Source organism: Convolutriloba macropyga, chromosome 4 (genome assembly GCF_964194025.1).
Source record: "Convolutriloba macropyga chromosome 4, txConMacr16.3, whole genome shotgun sequence".
Classification (NCBI taxonomy): Eukaryota; Metazoa; Xenacoelomorpha; order Acoela; family Convolutidae; genus Convolutriloba; species Convolutriloba macropyga.
The window spans coordinates 586341-605179 of NC_134471.1; the positions used below are offsets into that span (position 1 = coordinate 586341).

At 37.4% G+C, this 18839-nt stretch overlaps 2 protein-coding genes across 2 annotated transcripts in view; both read left to right on the forward strand.

Annotated features, from left to right (window-relative positions):
- Positions 1-204: 204 nt before the first annotated feature.
- On the forward strand, positions 205-8058 carry LOC142337396 (exportin-6-like). The gene is given in 4 exon segments (XM_075386564.1): positions 205-907; positions 1236-1453; positions 1455-1802; positions 5463-8058. Coding segments are annotated over 4 exon segments (3258 nt in total). The 5' UTR covers positions 205-250; the 3' UTR covers positions 7498-8058.
- Positions 8059-12967: 4909 nt separating this feature from the next.
- The window catches only part of LOC142338191 (solute carrier family 35 member G1-like), a 48722-nt gene continuing 42850 nt past the window's right edge, over positions 12968-18839 (forward strand). The window contains exon 1 of the mRNA XM_075387830.1: positions 12968-13598. Coding sequence (XP_075243945.1) covers positions 13290-13598 — 309 coding nt within the window. The 5' untranslated portion in view covers positions 12968-13289. The remainder of the gene's footprint in view (positions 13599-18839) is intronic.

The following is an 18839-nucleotide window of genomic DNA, read 5'->3' on the forward strand; positions in this document are numbered from 1 at the left end:
GGAACCTTATGTGCCATCGCACATTACCGAGCCGCCTTGTTGCTTTACATTATCAAAATTTATTAGGAGAAAAGCTTTTTTTTGTATCAGTGTGATCCTCATTGCCATCCACAAGCTGAGTAATTTTACACAATTCTGCTAAGAAATTTTTTCTCCTACTTAGCAATAGACTGGGGAGCTTATGACAAGTACTCTGTGACCAGTGAGCTTTTTGTGCGTTTCAGATAACTTTGTACAAATTGAACCAAATATGGCATCAGGTTGTCCTGAGCCTGCCCCCATTCAAAATAATGACCTTTTGAAAGAAGCACAAGACTTGGAGGCCAGTCTTTTCAGCCTTGAGTCCATACTGGACGAGTTCTACAGTCCTTATTGCACGAATGAGAGACGCAAACAAATTGACGACGTCCTTTCAAGGTTCTTCCAACAGCAAACTTGCCTCCAACAAGCTTTGTTTTTCCTGGGAAATTCAAATCAGGACTACACTCGAACCTTTGCTATTAATATTTTACAAGCCTGTGTTTGTTATAATTGGCCACGTTATGATGATGTTCAGAAAAATGACCTCAAGTTCGCCGTGAGGCGATTTCTCTTCGAAAACGCACAATCATCTCAGTACTACGTTCTGAATAAATTATGTAAACTAATTGCCGATATTGCACGCTGTGAATGGCCGGAGAAGGATCCGGAGTATTTCAATTATATAATGGGCTTCATAAGTCATCCAGAAACACAGCTGGCAGGACTGACGTTGTTGCGAGCCACATTTGAGGAGTTCATAACACCCAAGGAGACCATGAGCGTTGCAAGAAGAGCTCTGCTGGCCAAATTTTTGTTGGAATCCGTTCCGAACGTGCTCCAGTTTCTAGTGCAATTGATGTCCGGGCTGTACCAATCGCGTGAAAAGGTAAGAGCACTCTGAATATGGAAGCAATTTTAGCTAGAACATGGTGTCTGAGCTCTTTGTCTGTAGAAGTGCACTATACTTCGGACTCTAATACTCAGATTCTATTTGATTAAATATCCTACATTTCCTAGTGTTTCTGCCAGAGCTTTGGATAGTGTTTGGAAATCTAAGGCTGCATTGTTGCTATTGTCGTGTAGAATTTAAAGTCATATGCAAAACATGTAAAAAGGAACACGGGAACGGAATAGGTTGAAGGAAAGAATAATGTAAATGGATTAAGCGAATTTGATGCTTCGATTTTACTGTTGAATGGAATGCCATGTTACAGAAGTACGAGAAGAGTCTCATATCGGAATGTCTGCAGACCCTAACTCAAATGTTGACTTGGATTCCTCTTGCCAATAACCTCAACAATCAACTTGTAATGATCCTCTTAAGCTACTGTCAGATCCCCTCGTGTGCAAACGGACAAACCTATCAGCCTGGTGATGACAGTCTCAGTTTGCTAGCCATGGACTGTCTTAATGAAATCATGGCCAAAAAATGTTCCCAAAGATACACAGTCATTTCTAGTTACTATTTTCCATCACTCTATGACCATGATTGACATCAACAATTCTTACCCGGAGTCCTTTCTGTCCAAGCTCGTCTTTTTCCTCCAACTTCTTGCATCGTCTCAATTCGCCAGGTTCGAAGCTCTGGAAGGCTTTCCCATGGAGCATTTCCTATCTCAGTTGATCACTTTTACCTTCCATCAGGATGCTTGTGATATCTACCTGTCTTGTTTGGAGGTCTGGACTGCCATTTTGGACCACTTGAAGGCCACTGTCGACAAGAGAGAGTCTGGCAGTCCAATAGACGCCTTGTACAGAGCAACTGTGAAAGAACTTTGCAGGTTAGAGAAAGAGATTGGGGGCTGATCAAATGGAAGATAATTGCAAGCGCTTTCATTCTAAATCCTCCCTATGCATTGCTATTTTCACGATACTCCCTAATAATGTAGTCATACGCATCCATATTGACTAAAATTCCAAATCATGCCAAGGAAAACGGTTGCTGACCGCTGTTCATGCTCATGCCTCCCACGCGCTGTGAAATGTAATCCAGAAACAACGGGCCAGTTAATGTGGCGAAGCGCGCCCTTCGTCGCAATAACTGGGGATGAGTTATGAGCTGAAATTAATTTTATTGACGTACAATTGACACAAATGTTAGTTGTGCTTTTGAAACGTCTTCCTGTTGACCTCTCCACCCCCCTGAATTGAAAGCTCTCAATCAGCGCCAAATTAGACGTAATGGATGGAAAATTTCTGTGGAGATGACAATTATTTATTGCTGCGATAGCGAGCTATTGTTGGCCATCTCTTGGTTCTTTACGACTCTAATAGGAATATTAGATTTCTTGAGGTTTTTTACTCGAAGTTATATGTGTTCAGGCGGCGTTTTGAGCTACATGCGAAAGTGAATAAAATTGTCGTGTAAACTAATTTTTGCTGAGCGAAGAGAAGGTTTTGTTCATGAGCTTCCTTGAGTGATTGACTTTTTGACTTCGAATATTTTTTCGACATGAAAATGCATAGAGCTAACCATTTTTAGCCGTTTTTGTCCATTTGACCACTTTCTATTATAAGCTGTAAGTTGAGCGTAGCTGTATTGCGGTGTTCCTGTTTAATTGCTATTTAACGAAGTTCATAGCAGTTATTGTAAACGTGTGTGTCTTTTTTATGCAAATTTTTGGCTTGACAATTTTGCGCTTTTCTTCTAGAACATTCTTTGACTTCTCAAGTGACTTTTGTACGCTTTCGTTCATCATTTTTGAGCGATCTCTATTGCTCTCACTCCGAAGTTAAGCTTGTTGCTAATATATAATCGCGCAGCGGGTAGTGCGGGTGCCTAGGGATCGGGAGGGCGATGGTTCGAATGCCGTTGAGGGCAAGTTTTTTGCACCCAAAAAGAAAAATTGTTTAGGCTACAGCCCCTGAATTAAATTGCCTCGCCTGTCGTTCAAGAGCAATTTTTCCGACATTTGTCGGTTTGTTTTATTTTACAATTCAAAGGTTTAATTGTATTGGGGCGCTGTCTTTTTATGATCTAATCTCACATTCTTATGATTTTTGAAGTCAAATTGAAGTGATGATTTTGATTAGGCGGAAAAAGGAAGTGGAGCGAAAAAGCGAGTAGTTTTGCGGCGTTCAATTTTTTTCACTCTAATTTTAGTAAAGTGAGAAAATAGTGTTTGAACAAAAATTCGCTTTCTCGCTTGTGTTTTTGTTCACGCGCCAATTTAACTTCGATATTTACTGTTTTTTTCCGTTTTTTATGGAATTATTTCGAAATGGTTTTTCCAGTCCATTCATAGTCTAGTCTTGGTCTTATTTTTTAATTATTTAACTAAGCTCTTTGAATTCTACGTCGGAATTGTCCTGGTATACTTTTTGAATTGCTCTTTCACGAAGTTCATAGCAATTATTGTAAACGTGTGTGTCTTATGCAAAATTTTCGCTTGACAATTTTGACTTTTCGAGTCACTTTTACGCCCTTGACTTTTTACGTTTCGCGTGATCTAAAATTCTTTCTCATCACAATTTCAAGCAGCTGAAATATATTGGCGGCAATTTAATACTAAAATTCAAATGAAAATTGCGCCGAAACTGGTGCCGTTTTTTACTTTAAATCCTAATAGTGGTATATGTTAAACCCTAATGTGGTTATTTGAAGCCCACTATTGAACTTCTTGGGTCCCATTTAGGCTCCCCTCCCCCCCCCCCCCCGGACTGAAGCAGGCTGCAATTGATTAGAGCTCCCACTAGTCTTCGAGAGCAATTCTTCCTACGTTTAGTCGGTTGTTTTCGTCGTCTGACTCTCTTGTTTTGTTTTACGTTTAGCCACACAGCAAAGCTGAAAAATTCAATCTTTCCGATTGGCTTCTTCCTCTCACTAATGGTGTTGGCGCGCGTAATGTCTTGTCTTGCTCTCTCTCTCTCTCTCTCTCTCTCTCTCTCTCTCTCTCGCTCGCTCGCTCGCTCTAGCAACAGTTTTCAGTTCATATGCGTGATTAGTTTTTGATCATACCTGACTTACTTGCTTTGCCGTTTTGTTGACTAGTTCTTCGCTTATGTTCTAGAACATTCGGTTTAATTTTTTGAGTGAATTTTTGAACGCTGGAGTTTTTGATTTTTTTTTTTACAAATGCTGATGTTTCATTTGCGTAATTAGATTTTGATCATACGTGACTTGCCGCACTCAGTAAAAATTACTCTTGCTTTTTAAAGCTTCGGCTTATTTTGAATTAGTTTGAGGTCATAGAAACTCTCAAGAGCAAACTTGGCTCATCTTTCACAATTTTTTTTTGTATTTTTTGCTACAATTCCTTTATTTTTTGCATATTTGAGCGGATTTGAATATTTTTGCATATTTGAGGTACAAAATGATTTCCAGTCGAAGAAAATAGCCGGCAGATTGCCGGAATAGCTGCGAAAGAATAGACCTGCGTGCCATATAATAGAGATAGAAACAGATAAAGATCTAATTTGAAAAAAAATCGACGCCGCTCAAAAAAACTAGTTGAAAAACATTCAGCGATAAATTAATAAAGCTTGTTAAAATTCATTCCGCAGAAGCCTCTTATTAGGGACCTATACTGTACATATGAGTTCCTTTGACCTTAAACAAATTCAAATTAAACTTAGTTTTAAAGTGCAAAAGTCATTTTATTGAGTGAGGTAAGTCACGTATGATCAAAATCTAATCACGCAAATAACCTAAAAACTTTTGCTAAAGCGAGTGAGAAATGACGTCACGCGCGCAAATGCCGTTAGTGAGAGGAAGAAGTCATTCAGAAAATTTGACTTTTTCAGCTTTGCTGTGTGAACAAATGTAAAACGAAAAAAGAGCGTCAGACGACGAAACAAAAAAAACCAAGAGCACCGCAATATAGCTTCGCTCAGCTTACAGCTTCGCAGCTATAAAAAAGATCTTGGCTGCAGTAATGTTTTTGTTGTTCAGCAGGTTCCCATGCTGTGAGTCGCTTCAGTATAAAAAATTTTGATAATGACCTTTGTTTCTTTGAACGTTTTCACCTCCATTGAGTGCCATTGTTCTCTCATACTTTAAAAATATTTAATTGCAAGTCAGTTTTAAATTTTATATATATTTAATTGCAAGTCAGTTTTAATTTTCTCAAGACACTGAACACACAAAATTTTTTGCTAACCTGTTTTTTCTTCTATAGTCCTGTTTTTTCCGCACGTTTCATCCATAAAAGATAATTAATTGTTTACTATGGGTATTAAGTACCTGTTTAGCCAGCTCTTTGACTTTTCAGGTTTTAAGTGTACCAATCACGGAAGCTGTCGATGAAGCAGAGCTTCATGGCTTGAAGGGCAACGTGAATTTGATTTTTGATAGATTTGGACCGTCAGCTCATTATCTGCCCCCTATCACCTAATGCGTCTGGCCTCTCTAAACTTAATCTAGCTACAACCAATACCGACTCCTCGCTTGTCATTTGCGAGAAATTCGTTCGACGAGTCGGTTTATGTTTGTGTTGTTTCAGTAAAATTCTGTCTAAAGTAACGTTTGCTTCCAACCAGTCATTTTTGGACGAATTGGACGACGAAACTTTAGACGATGATAAAGAAACAGAATACGAAAAATTCCAGAGGACTAATTTGGAACTAATTGCAGCATCCAGTGACCTGTACCCCTCTGAAATTCTATCAGCTGTCAATGTTCTCTTCACGACTCTACTTCAAGACTTCAAAACCATTGTGTCGTGCATTCACAAAACTGACGAAAAAGTTACGTATCAACTTTTTATCAAAGGCGAGTATGATAACTTGAGACTACATTGCAAGGTCAGAGACCTCGCCACTATCTGTCGCCTGATAGGAATGGTTAACGGGACTTTCTTCTCCTCAATGCAAGTGTCTTCTGAAGCAATGGAAGAATGTTTACCCAAAAAATTCTTGTCAGGTTTGGTGTTCATTTCCAAAACCAACTTACAATTCTCGCTGTACAAAATTGAAGGTGCAGGAATTTCGGAAACGTTGCACAGTGATTTCTCAAATTTACTGGCGTTGAGTTTGGGATCGCTGCAGCTGATGATCAATTGGGTATCTGCGTTTCTGGGCCAAGTTGTGAAATTGGGAAACAGTGAGGCCTTGGACGAAATTCAGTCCTTGACAGATGAGAGCTTCGCAATGGCTCATGAAGTCATTGAGACTTTTGATTCAAGCAAAGCTGTCTTTAGTAGATTGTTATCACAAATTCTTTTCTCACACTCTTCCACTGTCAAAGCTATATTCCTTCTGAAACTACCCAGTTTCTACCATCTGTTGAAGTCATCGCTTAGCTCAAATTTTGCCCATCTACCTCCAGACGTGCAATGTAAGTTCGCCCAATCTTTGTGCTGTGGTATAATAGCTTCCTGGGCTTACAGCAAAAACTTGACCAGCGAGTTCTCAAGTTGGGAATCGAGGGTGCCAATTCTGTCATCGTGGATTTCGGAGTTATTCGGTAATTTCCACTCAGTTGCTCAGAAAACAAGTTTGACCAATATAGAGCAAGGGGAGATAGAGCGCGGGCTCTCTTTGTTCACGTCCATTTTGATGTGCTTGCCCGGAGAAGTGAAAAGAACGCGTGAAGTTTGTTTGGAGCAATTGGAACCTCTAATAGAAGACATTCTGGTTTTGTCTGCGAATCATTTCTCAAATGCAGCGCTCTGTGGTCAAATCTTAGATGCCTACCATTCAATTCTTGAGTGTCTCAAATCGCAGCTGGGGCCTGAGAAAATCACCCTCATTATAAATAGCTTGGTTAGTCAGCTTACTCCGGAGAAGGTTCAGCAAATATTCTGCAGAAAATCATCTGATTTGGAAATTGAGATCATTTCAAAATTTGTAAAGACGTTGATGAGAATCGCGGAAGAACCTTCAAAAAAGTTTCTGGTTTTTCTTCCGGGAATTATTACCTTTATCTGTGACACTATTGCTCCGTTGATTAACCAGGAGAACTACTACTCGCCCGACTGCATTACTAGCATGTTGGATCTGTTGTTTCAAGTGCTTAAAGTCCACTGGAGTAAGTTCTTCGATGAAACCGAGGGATCTGTGACGTCACAACATTTCGTAGCCTTGCTCCAAATATTCGGACAGTGTTTGTTGTTTCCGGATATAAATGTGTACAAACACGCTATTAATGCTCTTCAAAGACTTAACGAAGTGTTCTGTTTGTACAACAATGAGATATTCAAAACCAAATTGCGAGAATCCTTCCTGGTTTTGCTTCTCTCCCAACTTTTGGAGAGGAATCAACTGCTGAACGAAGAAGAGACACTGCAAGGAATCCACTCGATGGCCTTGGTAGACTTTGCAAATTTTAGACCTTTTCTCATGCAATTTTTTGTCACAAAATGCCCAGACGTTCCACAAGGAAACATGGAACAGTTGATGATGGGGTTTAGAAACGAAAGTGATGTGCCTACCTTCTCCAGTTCTTTAAGTCATCTCTCAGCTGAAATGAATTATTTGAGATCTTTATTCGCACCTACTGACCCCACCGCTATCAACTTTACCAACTTGACCCAGTAAGACTATCGCATCTGGTTAGTTGGTCCAAATACTGAGCTGTCTTCTTTACCCCTTTCTATGTTGATGAACTACTTATGAACATAATTAAGTATCTCTTTAGCGTTGACAGCAAATGCAATGAAAAAAATTAGCTTTATAAGTTGATTATCTTCGCGGGGTTAGAAGAAAACAGATTCTATTTGCCACAAAAACTATCAGAATCTGGAACCTGTCAAAAGCTAACTCACTATGGTAAAAGCACAGCGAAAATAAACTCTTTAATTTCTAGCATTTTTCTCATGTGATTCGATACATCAACGAAATTGGATTTTAACCTATATTAAAAAGTATTGAGTTTTGATGAGACTTTAATGACAAGTTACGTTGAGTAGTCCGAAAAAATTCTCGAATGCATGCAAAATGATAATGACAAACAGCAATAGTTGGGCTCGAAATGTGACGCAAGTGAATGTGTGAACATTGAATATATTTACTGCCTTTATCTCAGATGATAGGTGCTCAGTTTTTACCAAATCTTTGATACATATGAAGAAACTAATAAAATAAACTTTTTGATACTTGCGTTGTTCTAAAATGAGGAATTATCTGTTACAAGCCCATTTTGCTTGCCACGCAGTTTGCTTACTTTTGACTACTTTGGGGTTTTATAAATCTCTTATCAATTATAATTTAAAAATGTGAAAGATTTTGCGTCCGCTAATACAGTAATACTACGAGCAAAACGGCCACCAATACTGAAAATAATTACGTCACAGAAGCGCCTGTTACGTCAACTGTCAATTAATATTCGCTAGTAACGTCAACTGGCGAATAACAGTTAATATTATTATAGCTGTAAGCTGATTGTAGCTATATTGCGGTCACTTCCGTTTTTTTCACCTTTCAAAGAATTTGAATTATTTTGAGGCGCTAAATTTTAAGATCATTCAATCTTTTTGATTCTTTTCAAGTCAAATTGGAGTGATGATTTTGGTCTTGCTGAAACAGTAAATGGAGCGAAAAAGCGACTGGTTTCGTGAATTGAATTGTTTCTATTCAAATATTTAATTTGAGTCTATTGGTTATTAATTGCTCTTGAACGAAGTTCATAGCAATTATTGTAATCGTGTGTGTCTTTTTATGCATTTTTTTCGCTTGACAATTTTGCGCTTTTCTTCTAGAACATTCTTTGACTTCTCAAGTGACGTTTTTACGCTTTCGTTCATCATTTTTGAGTGATCTCCATTGCTCTCACTCTGAAGTAAAGCTTGTTGCTAATATATAATCGGCTGCAATATAGTTAAAATAAGTGACTCATAGCGCAGTGGTTAGTGCGGGTGCCTATGGATCGGGAGGTCAATGGTTGAATCCCGTTGGGGTCAAGGATTTTTGCACCCATAAAGAAAAATTGTTTTAGGCTACAAACCTTGAATTAAATCGCCTCGCCTATCGTTCAAGAGCAATTCTTCCGACATTTGTCGGTTTAGGTTCTAGTAACTCAAAACCCCCTGAACTGCAGCTCAGGACTTGTCCTATTGTTTTTGTTTCGACGTCTGGCGCGTAGTGTTTGTATGAACTTTTTCTGCACCGCCTTTCTGCAAAATTACAATTTTTCTCATTTTTTGTGCTTCTCTTCAACTGCTTTTTTGTGCGTTATCATTGTCATTTTTTAACGCTTATTAGCACAGGTTTTCTGATTTGCGCGAAAAATTGTTTATAATAGTTGTCATACATCACTCCCTAAATTACAACCAATAATCGACTACTTAGACATTATCAAAAAATATAAGTTTTTTAAACGTTTTGCTAGCCTGTTCTTTGTTCTGCTGGTGCTCATTCTCGGCAATGACAGGTGTCACACATTTTCTACAAAATTTCACTTTCTATATTCATTTTTTGCTTGTGTGTGCAGTTTGACTCCTGTTTTCTGTTTTTCCCAATCTTCCTATTGAGTTTTTACTAAATGACTTCTTATGTATTTTTAAAATGCTTTTAAGAGTTAATAATGGGCTCCAGTGTTGCAAAACTGCAATGTTAGAATCCATCAAATGCAAGCTAAAAATTTACAGGATTTCGTCACTTTAATTTAGAAAAATTTTCTTGATTTATTTTCGGTATGCGCAATTTCATAATTTTTTGTCATGTCCCTTAGACTCAATACTGAATGATTTGTTTATCTCTATAATGTGGCACAATATAGGCTATTTGATAGTTGCAATTGCAGTTTTTATCGTCTTTGAAAAACTATTTTTAAAACACAAATGTGAGTTTTTGATTTTCTCGTTCTTCAGAGTCTTAGTACTGTCACTTTTTGCAAAATTGTTTGCTTGACCGTTTTCTTTTCTTTCGGCATCACTTCTGGAGTGACATTTTCACACCTGACTTTTTTATTTTTGCGTGAACTAAATTGCTCTTATCCAGAATTTAATCTATTTCTAAAACAAGTGATTGCAAGATATGCTATGACAAGGGCGTGATAGCCGAGTGGTAAATGATTCTGCCTAGTACGCAGGTGGTGGGAGCTAAGCCCCTCCTTGGTCGGAAACTTTTACCCCGAAAAAATTAATCTAGGCTACACTCCGGCTGATTTGATTTTCATCGTCTATCGTTCTAAATCAATTTTTACGCCGTTACTCGGTTTACGTTTTTGTTTTCTATTCATATACAAGGGTTCTTTCAACTTTGACACTATTTCACAAAATATCAGTTGAGTTTTCCTTGATTGTTCTCTGCTATTTTTAGTACTTATTCTCAGTTCTGATAGGTGCCACAGGCTTTGTTGTTAAACAAATACAAAGTTGTTCCTTGGTTTCAGTATCTATTGAATTTATACATTGAGACCATTTCGTTTTCAAAAAGGCATTCATTAATTTTGACTGTTGTTTCTATTAATTTTCTTCTAACTTCCTAATCTCGGTATTAAACTTTCTCATTGGTTTTGCGTCGTGAATTTTTTTCGAATTTTATATTGAATTGGAATGAGAAAAGTGTTCGAGCGAAAATTTATTTTCTGTTGACTGGTTTCTTGCTCTCGTGTTGCAAAGTGACTCCTGTTTTTTTGTTTTTCTGCGTTATTTTGTTATTTTCTACGCTGATTGGCAGTATTTTTTAACTGAATTGCGCGAGAAAATTTTTGTATTTGACTTTCATCACTCTGTAAATGATTTAGACACCAATGAGATTGATACTTCAACATTTTAAGGGGTTACAAACTTTACGGCTCCTATGTTGGCAAATTGTTGAATGTTTTCTAATTGGGATACCAATAAAACCATTATGTAAGAACTTAGTATTTTACTTTGATTTCAAAAAGTTTGCTTACTTTTAATTTCTTTCGAAGTTATAAACAATTTTTTGTTCTTATTTATAGCCGCCGTCAGCCTCTCAAACGGCTATTATTTAGGCGCTCTCCTTTTTACAATTCAAAGAATTTGAATTGTATTGGGGTGCTGTCTTTTTTTGAAATTCTTTGAATTGTACGTCAGGACTTGTCCTGCTATGTTTTTTAATTCGCTTTACCTTTTGATCACGTTTTTCGTTTTACATAAGTCACGATTTTCACGTTTGACTTCTGACTTACCTCACTCACTTTCAAATGAATGGATTCTAAATTTTTCACGCATTGACTTACGCATTGTAGTGAATACGGTCAATGTAAAAAGAACAAAATCAAAAGAAAAGGGATAAACCGATAAAACCCGGTCATTAAATCATAGTGCATTAGGTTATAAAAGTTTATTAGAGCGATTCCTAACTGATATTAGTATTAAGCCTAATCCCTTCAGTTTAGAAGCTGAAGTAAGTAAAGGTTTAGAATCTAACAGAAACTTCACACTGAATTAGAACAATTTTTGAAACTTAGGAAAAAATTTTTGTCAACTTCAATCTTTCTTTTTCTGTTTCAATCCTGATGTGCCAATTTACCATTGTTGATCTTGTTCATTCTCGAACGCATTTATGAAGTCATACAAGAGCTCTAATGTTGAAGAATTACAATTTTGAATCCATCAACGGGCAGCTAATGGTTCAGAGGACTTAATCACGATTTAATTTCTTAGTCATGGCTTTTTTGAGAATTCTTTTTGCTGTCCTGACTCTTGGACTCAATAATGAATGGTATTTAGTTCTGCTTGCTTGTTGTTCTTTCTGTCTCTCCATACTTAAACTCAGTCTTGACAGGTGTCTCTGACAGGTTTTCATGGTAAAACCTGAAAATTAAAGTCTTTCCTTGGTTTCAGCGTGTAGCTGGTGCTTTAGTTTACTTCAAGAACATTTGTTTTGAAAAAAGGCAGATTTTAAATTCCCCATGTATTTCCCTTTGGTTTCTAATTTCGTTATCTTTGTAGTAATTATTCTCATTGCCTTTCTATAAGATCAAAATGACTGTATTTAATTAATTCTGTTTGCAGGTAATGTTAATTTTTCTACATGGTCTTTTTGTTTTGTAAAATTTTACGCTTCCTTTCGTTTACTAAGTTCTATTTTAATTAACATTTTTTTCTGAATATTTCACATTTTATAGTTTGAGTGGCTTTGACTCCATTGACAGGTATTTTATATTCCTTTTATTTTCTCTTGGTGTTTACCAAGGTGGTCATTACTGTCACAGAACTATGGTCCTGTAATGTGAACGTTGATTTTAATCTTGTGTTCTCTTTGATGACTTAAACACTTTTTCAAAGTACGGAAAAAGTGTTTTTTGTAAGGTTTTGTTGACTATCAAAAGCTGTTCTTCTAATGAGGCTTATAGCCAGGTCTTAGTTTTTTGTCCTCTTTAAATTGAAGTTAAGGACAGGACCAGTCCTGTTATATTGTCAAATTCTTTGTCGGACGCTCTTGAAAGAGAGAGAGAGAGAGAGAGAGAGAGAGAGAGAGAGAGAGCTTCGTTTGTTTTACATCTGTTCATACAGAAAAGCTGAAAAAAATTGAGTAACACCTTTTCTTTAACGGCATATGCTCGTGATCTTCTTTTTCAATCTTAAGTGAAAGTTTGGTCATTTGCGTGAATTGGTTTTGATCACATTTGATCTTTATCGCCGAAAGGTCCTTTTCATACTCTTTTAAGAGGCGTCGATAACTCATCAACTCAATTCTCTTTTTCGGAATCTATATTCTACAGCATACACGTCTCTTTGGCATCCATTACGGCAATCTGATTATTGTTGGACAGCTTTATTGAAGCATGAAAAACACACACAATCATTTAAATAACGTACATTCGACAAATGATTCCTATACTTGTTTTATTTGTTTTTTTTCTCGGTGACCCATCAGCCTTCGATGCTTTGTTACAACTTGTAATAACTTACTCAGGTCGGTATGGTGTTCAGTTCAATTTAGGTGAAAGCTCGACTATGCGAAGGGTTCAAAGGTGCTACTGCGAAACTCGACTATTTTGTCGAGTCTTTTTTGCCTAGCCTCCAGTCCCCCTACAAAACCATAGTGCTATTTTCCGGTGATTTTTCAAGCATTTTATGACGTTGTACTGCGTGTTTTTTCTTAATAAAACAAGATGCACAATGAGTTGGTTGGATTTCAGGTTAATCGCATGGGGCCAAAAGATAACCAAATCAAGGTATCATAGTGACCAAAGTTATGATAGTGATACAATGATACAACTGGCCGAAAGTTACTTAACAGTGTGCAATATTGACTGAAGACTTTATCAATTTTGTTATTAGTAGTCTCTTCTGAGGAGTACGGAAATGTATACGTTCAAAACAATCGTAAGAAGTCAGAGCTCGCTTTATTTATCGTACTCAATTGTCGATTTGAAATTCGGGATCGTTCCTTGCCTTGTTTGGATTTAAAGAATGGTGCGTCTTGCTTCGGGAGACGACTTGAATGGAGAAATATTAGTTCAGTATCGTCTGCACGACAGAAAAGCAACTAGTTATAATTCTAATTCATCTCCAGAAGAGAGTGATGTTTCAGTGGTGGACTCCACAAGTGCTTGTCAGAATTTGTCAAGCAAGTGTGAATTTTCAGTAGTCAAAGCAGACCAACACAAATTGCCACCAACTTCTTCAAAGCGAGAGAAGGATGGTTCCAAGCCACTGAGAGGACGTATATTAGCAGTGGTATTTTGTTTCACGGTAACCATAATTTTGACTCTCATCAAGGTAATTATGACAATTGTTTTGATTCTGATTCCTTGAACCGCGGATGTTTTAATTGCTCTCGAAGGAAGTTTACAGAAGCAATTGTTGTAGTAAGGTGTCTTTTATACACAATTTTTTCTTTGTGACGTACCATTGGTTCTAGAAAATGATGTCGAATTGCGCTTGCTTGAGTAATTAGTCTTTCCTTATTGAGAAACGGCATATACTGGTTCATAGGAGGGTATAAGTATCTGTGGAGCTAGTTCTCTTGGAGTTCGACCCCACCCCTGTTTTCTGCCCCTCTTAACAAATGCGGATGCCCTCACTAGGCTTAAAATTACCAGAAACATAGGCAACCCCTGTTCGAGTGTTCGAGAGAAATTCCTCAAACGGTAATCGGTTATGTTTTATATTGACGTAATGACCGTTTGCTTAAAACAATCAATCTTCCGTGAGCGAGTTCGGACTCGGAAGGCTTTATGTCAAGATGATGATCATTTCATGTTAAAATCGATGAATTTTGTGGACGTGCTGAATTTGAAAATTGTTGGATGATTGTTTAAGTTTGCCGGTCAAGTTTTAGTGTTTCGGAATTTCGCTCTAGCAAATTGAAAAATATTGTTCTTTTAGGAAACGTTGTTCTCTAAAAAAATTAATCTACAGATGAAAATTAGTTCGACGTTCAGTTGCTAAAGCTTCTGCCACGGATTGTTCTTTTGACGCAATCTGCCATTATCTGAAGCTGATAATATTCTTCCTATTTGGAAACGATGTTTTTCTTTAAAACTTTGTACCCAATAAGCAAAACAGAAATCATATTTCTTTTGAAACAGCGTGCCCATTATGGAAAACAGTCGGTCGGTCAGCTTATAGCTTTTCCGATGGTTGTTGTTGTACCTGATCTGCTCATATTACAGGTTGAAATTATTGTTTGTTTGAAACGTTGGTTTTCCAAAACGTTCACCTAGTTATGAAAAAATTGTTTCTCTCACTTTTATAGCTTCTGCCACGGATTGCTCTCTTGGCAAAATCTGCCATTATCGGAAGCTGAAAATTTTCATATATGGAAATGATGTTTCTCTTGAAACAGTGTGCCCAATGTGGAAACAATTGGTCGGTCAGCTTATTGCTTTTCCGATAGTTGTTGTTGTACCTTATCTGCTCATATTACTTGTTGAAATTATCGTTTATATTTGGGGACGCTGGTTTTCCAAAATGTTCACCTGGTTATGAAAAAATTGTTTCTCTCTTTTATAGCTTCTGCCACGGATTGTTCTTTTGACGCAATCTGCCATTATCTGAAGCTGAAGATGATCTTTTATGGAAATGATGTTTCTCTTGAAACGGCGTGCCCAATATTGAAACAATTGTTCGGTCAGCTTAGTTTTTCCGCTGGTTGTTTTTGTACCTGATCTGCACATTTTACAGGTTGGATATATCGTTTTTATTTGGGAACGTTGGTTTTCCAAAACGTTCACCTGGTTATGAAAAAAATTGTTTCCTTCAGTTTTATAGCTTCTGCCACGGGTTGTTCGTTTGACGCAATCTGCCGTTATCTGAAGCTGAAAACATTCTTCATATATGGAAATGACGTTTCTCTTGAAACAGCGTGCCCAATATGGAAGCAATTGGTCGGTCAGCTTAGTTTCTCGGATGGTTGTTTTTGTACCTGATCTGCTCATATTACAGGTTGAGTTTATCGTTTTTGTTTGGGAACGTTGGTTTTCCAAAGTGTTCACCTGGTTATGAAAAAAATTGTTTCCTTCAGTTTTATAGCTTCTGCCACGGGTTGTTCTTTTGACGCAATCTGCCGTTATCTGAAGCTGAAAACATTCTTCATACATGGAAATGACGTTTCTCTTGAAACAGCGTGCCCAATATGGAAACAATTGGTCGGTCAGCTTACAGTTTCTCGGATGGTTGTTTTTGTACCTGATCTGCTCATATTACAGGTTGAGTTTATCGTTTTTATTTGGGAACGTTGGTTTTCCAAAATGTTCACCTGTTTATGAAAAAATTGTTTCTCTCTTTTATAGCTTCTGCCACGGATTGTTCTTTTGACGCAATCTGCCATTATCCGAAGCTGAAGATGATCTTATATGGAAATGATGTTTCTCTTGAAACGGCGTGCCCAATATTGAAACAATTGTTCGGTCAGCTTACAGTTTTTCCGCTGGTTGTTTTTGTACCTGATCTGCACATATTACAGGTTGGATATATCGTTTTTATTTGGGAACGTTGGTTTTCCAAAACGTTCGCCTGGTTATGAAAAAAATTGTTTCCTTCAGTTTTATAGCTTCTGCCACGGGTTGTTCTTTTGACGCAATCTGCCGTTATCTGAAGCTGAAAACATTCTTCATATATGGAAATGACGTTTCTCTTGAAACAGCGTGCCCAATATGGAAACAATTGGTCGGTCAGCTTACAGTTTCTCGGATGGTTGTTTTTGTACCTGGTCTGCTCATATTACAGGTTGAATTTATCGTTTTTATATGGGTACGTGGGTTTTCCTAAACGTTCACCTGGTTATGAAAAAATTTTTTCTCTCAGTTTTATAGTTATTGCCACGGATAGTTCTTTTGACGCATTCTGCCATTATTTGAAGCTGAAAATGATCTTCATATATGGAAATGATGTTTCTCTTCAAACAGTGTGCCCAATATGGAAACAATTGGTCGGTCAGCTTATTGCTTTTCCGATAGTTATTGTTGTACCTTATCTGCTCTTATTACATGTTGAAATTATCGTTTATGTTTGGGGACGCTGGTTTTCCAAAATGTTCACCTGATTATGAAAAAATTGTTTCTCTTTTATAGCTTCTGCCGCGGATTGTTCTTTTGACGCAATCTGCCAATACCTGAAGCTGAAATTGATCATAAATGGAAATGATGTTTCCCTTGAAACAGCATGTCCAATATGGAAAAAATTGGTCGGTCAGCTTATTGCTTTTCCGATAGTTGTTTTTGTATCTTATCTGCTCATATTACATGTTGAAAATATCGTTCATATTTGGCTCGTTGCTTTTCCAAAATGCTCATCTGGTTATGAAAAAATTGTTTCTCTCAGTTTTATAGCTTCTGCCACGGGTTGTTATTTTGACGCAATCTGCCGTTATCTGAAGCTGAAAACATTCTTCACATATGGAAATGACGTTTCTCTTGAAACAGCGTGCCCAATATGGAAACAATTGGTCGGTCAGCTTACAGTTTCTCCGATGGTTGTTGTTGTACCTGATCTGCACATATTACAGGTTGGATTTATCGTTTTTATTTGGGAACGTTGGTTTTCCAAAACGTTCACCTGGTTATGAAAAAAATTGTTTCCTTCAGTTTTATAGCTTCTGCCACGGGTTGTTCTTTTGACGCAATCTGCCGTTATCTGAAGCTGAAAACATTCTTCACATATGGAAATGACGTTTCTCTTGAAACAGCGTGCCCAATATGGAAACAATTGATCGGTCAGCTTACAGTTTTTCCGCTGGTTGTTGTTGTACCTGATCTGCACATATTACAGGTTGGATATATCGTTTTTACTTGGGAACGTTGGTTTTCCAAAACGTTCACCTGGTTATGAAAAAAATTTTTTCCTTCAGTTTTATAGCTTCTGCCACGGGTTGTTCTTTTGACGCAATCTGCCGTTATCTGAAGCTGAAAACATTCTTCATATATGGAAATGACGTTTCTCTTGAAACAGCGTACCCAATATGGAAACAATTGGTCGGTCAGCTTACAGTTTCTCGGATGGTTGTTTTTGTACCTGATCTGCTCATATTACAGGTTGAGTTTATTGTTTTTATTTGGGAACGTTGGTTTTCCAAAATGTTCACCTGGTTATGAAAAAAATTGTTTCCTTCAGTTTTATAGCTTCTGCCACGGGTTGTTCTTTTGACGCAATCTGCCGTTATCTGAAGCTGAAAACATTCTTCATATATGGAAATGACGTTTCTCTTGAAACAGCGTGCCCAATATGGAAACAATTGGTCGGTCAGCTTACAGTTTCTCGGATGGTTGTTTTTGTACCTGATCTGCTCATATTACAGGTTGAGTTTATCGTTTTTATTTGGGAACGTTGGTTTTCCAAAATGTTCACCTGGTTATGAAAAAATTGTTTCTCTCTTTTATAGCTTCTGCCACGGATTGTTCTTTTGACGCAATCTGCCATTATCTGAAGCTGAAGATGATATTATATGGAAATGATGTTTCTCTTGAAACGGCGTGCCCAATATGGAAACATTTGGTCGGTCAGCTTATAGTTTCTCCGATGGTTGTTGTTGTGCCTGATGTGCTCATATTACAGGTTGAATTTCTCGTTTTTATATGGGTACGTGGGTTTTCCTAAACGTTCACCTGGTTATGAAAAAATTTTTTCTCTCATTTTTATAGTTATTGCCACGGATTGTTCTTTTGACGCATTCTGCCATTATCTGAAGCTGAAAATGATCTTATATGGAAATGATGTTTCTCTTCAAACAGTGTGCCAAATATGGAAACAATTGGTCGGTCAGCTTATTGCTTTTCCGATAGTTGTTGTTGTACCTTATCTGTTCATATTACATGTTGAAATTATCGTTTATGTTTGGGGACGCTGGTTTTCCAAAATGTTCACCTGGTTATGAAAAAATTGTTTCTCTTTTATAGCTTCTGCCGCGGATTGTTCTTTTGACGCAATCTGCCAATATCTGAAGCTGAAAATGATCATAAATGGAAATGATGTTTCCCTTGAAACAGCGTGTCCAATATGGAAACAATTGGTCGGTCAGCTTCTTGCTTTTCCGATAGTTGTTTTTGTACCTTATCTACTCATATTACATGTTGAAAATATCGTTCATATTGGGGTCGTTGCTTTTCCAAAATGCTCATCTGGTTATGAAAAAATTGCTTCTCTCAGTTTTGTAGCTTCTGCCACGGATTATTCTTTTGACACAATCTGCCATTATCTGAAGCTGAAAATGATCTTCATATATGGAAATGATGTTTCTCTTGAAACAGTGTGCCCAATATGGAAAAAATTGGTCGGTCAGCTTATTGTTTTTCCGATAGTTGTTTTTGTACCTTATCTGCTCATATTCCTTGTTGAAAATATCGTTCATATTTGGGTCGTTAGTTTTCCAAAATGCTCATCTGGTTATGAAAAAATTGTTTCTCTCAGTTTTATAGCTTCTGCCACGGATTGTTCTTTTGACGCAATCTGCCATTATCTGAAGCTGAAAATGATCTTCATGTATGGAAAAGATGTTTCTCTTGAAACAACAGCATGCCCAAT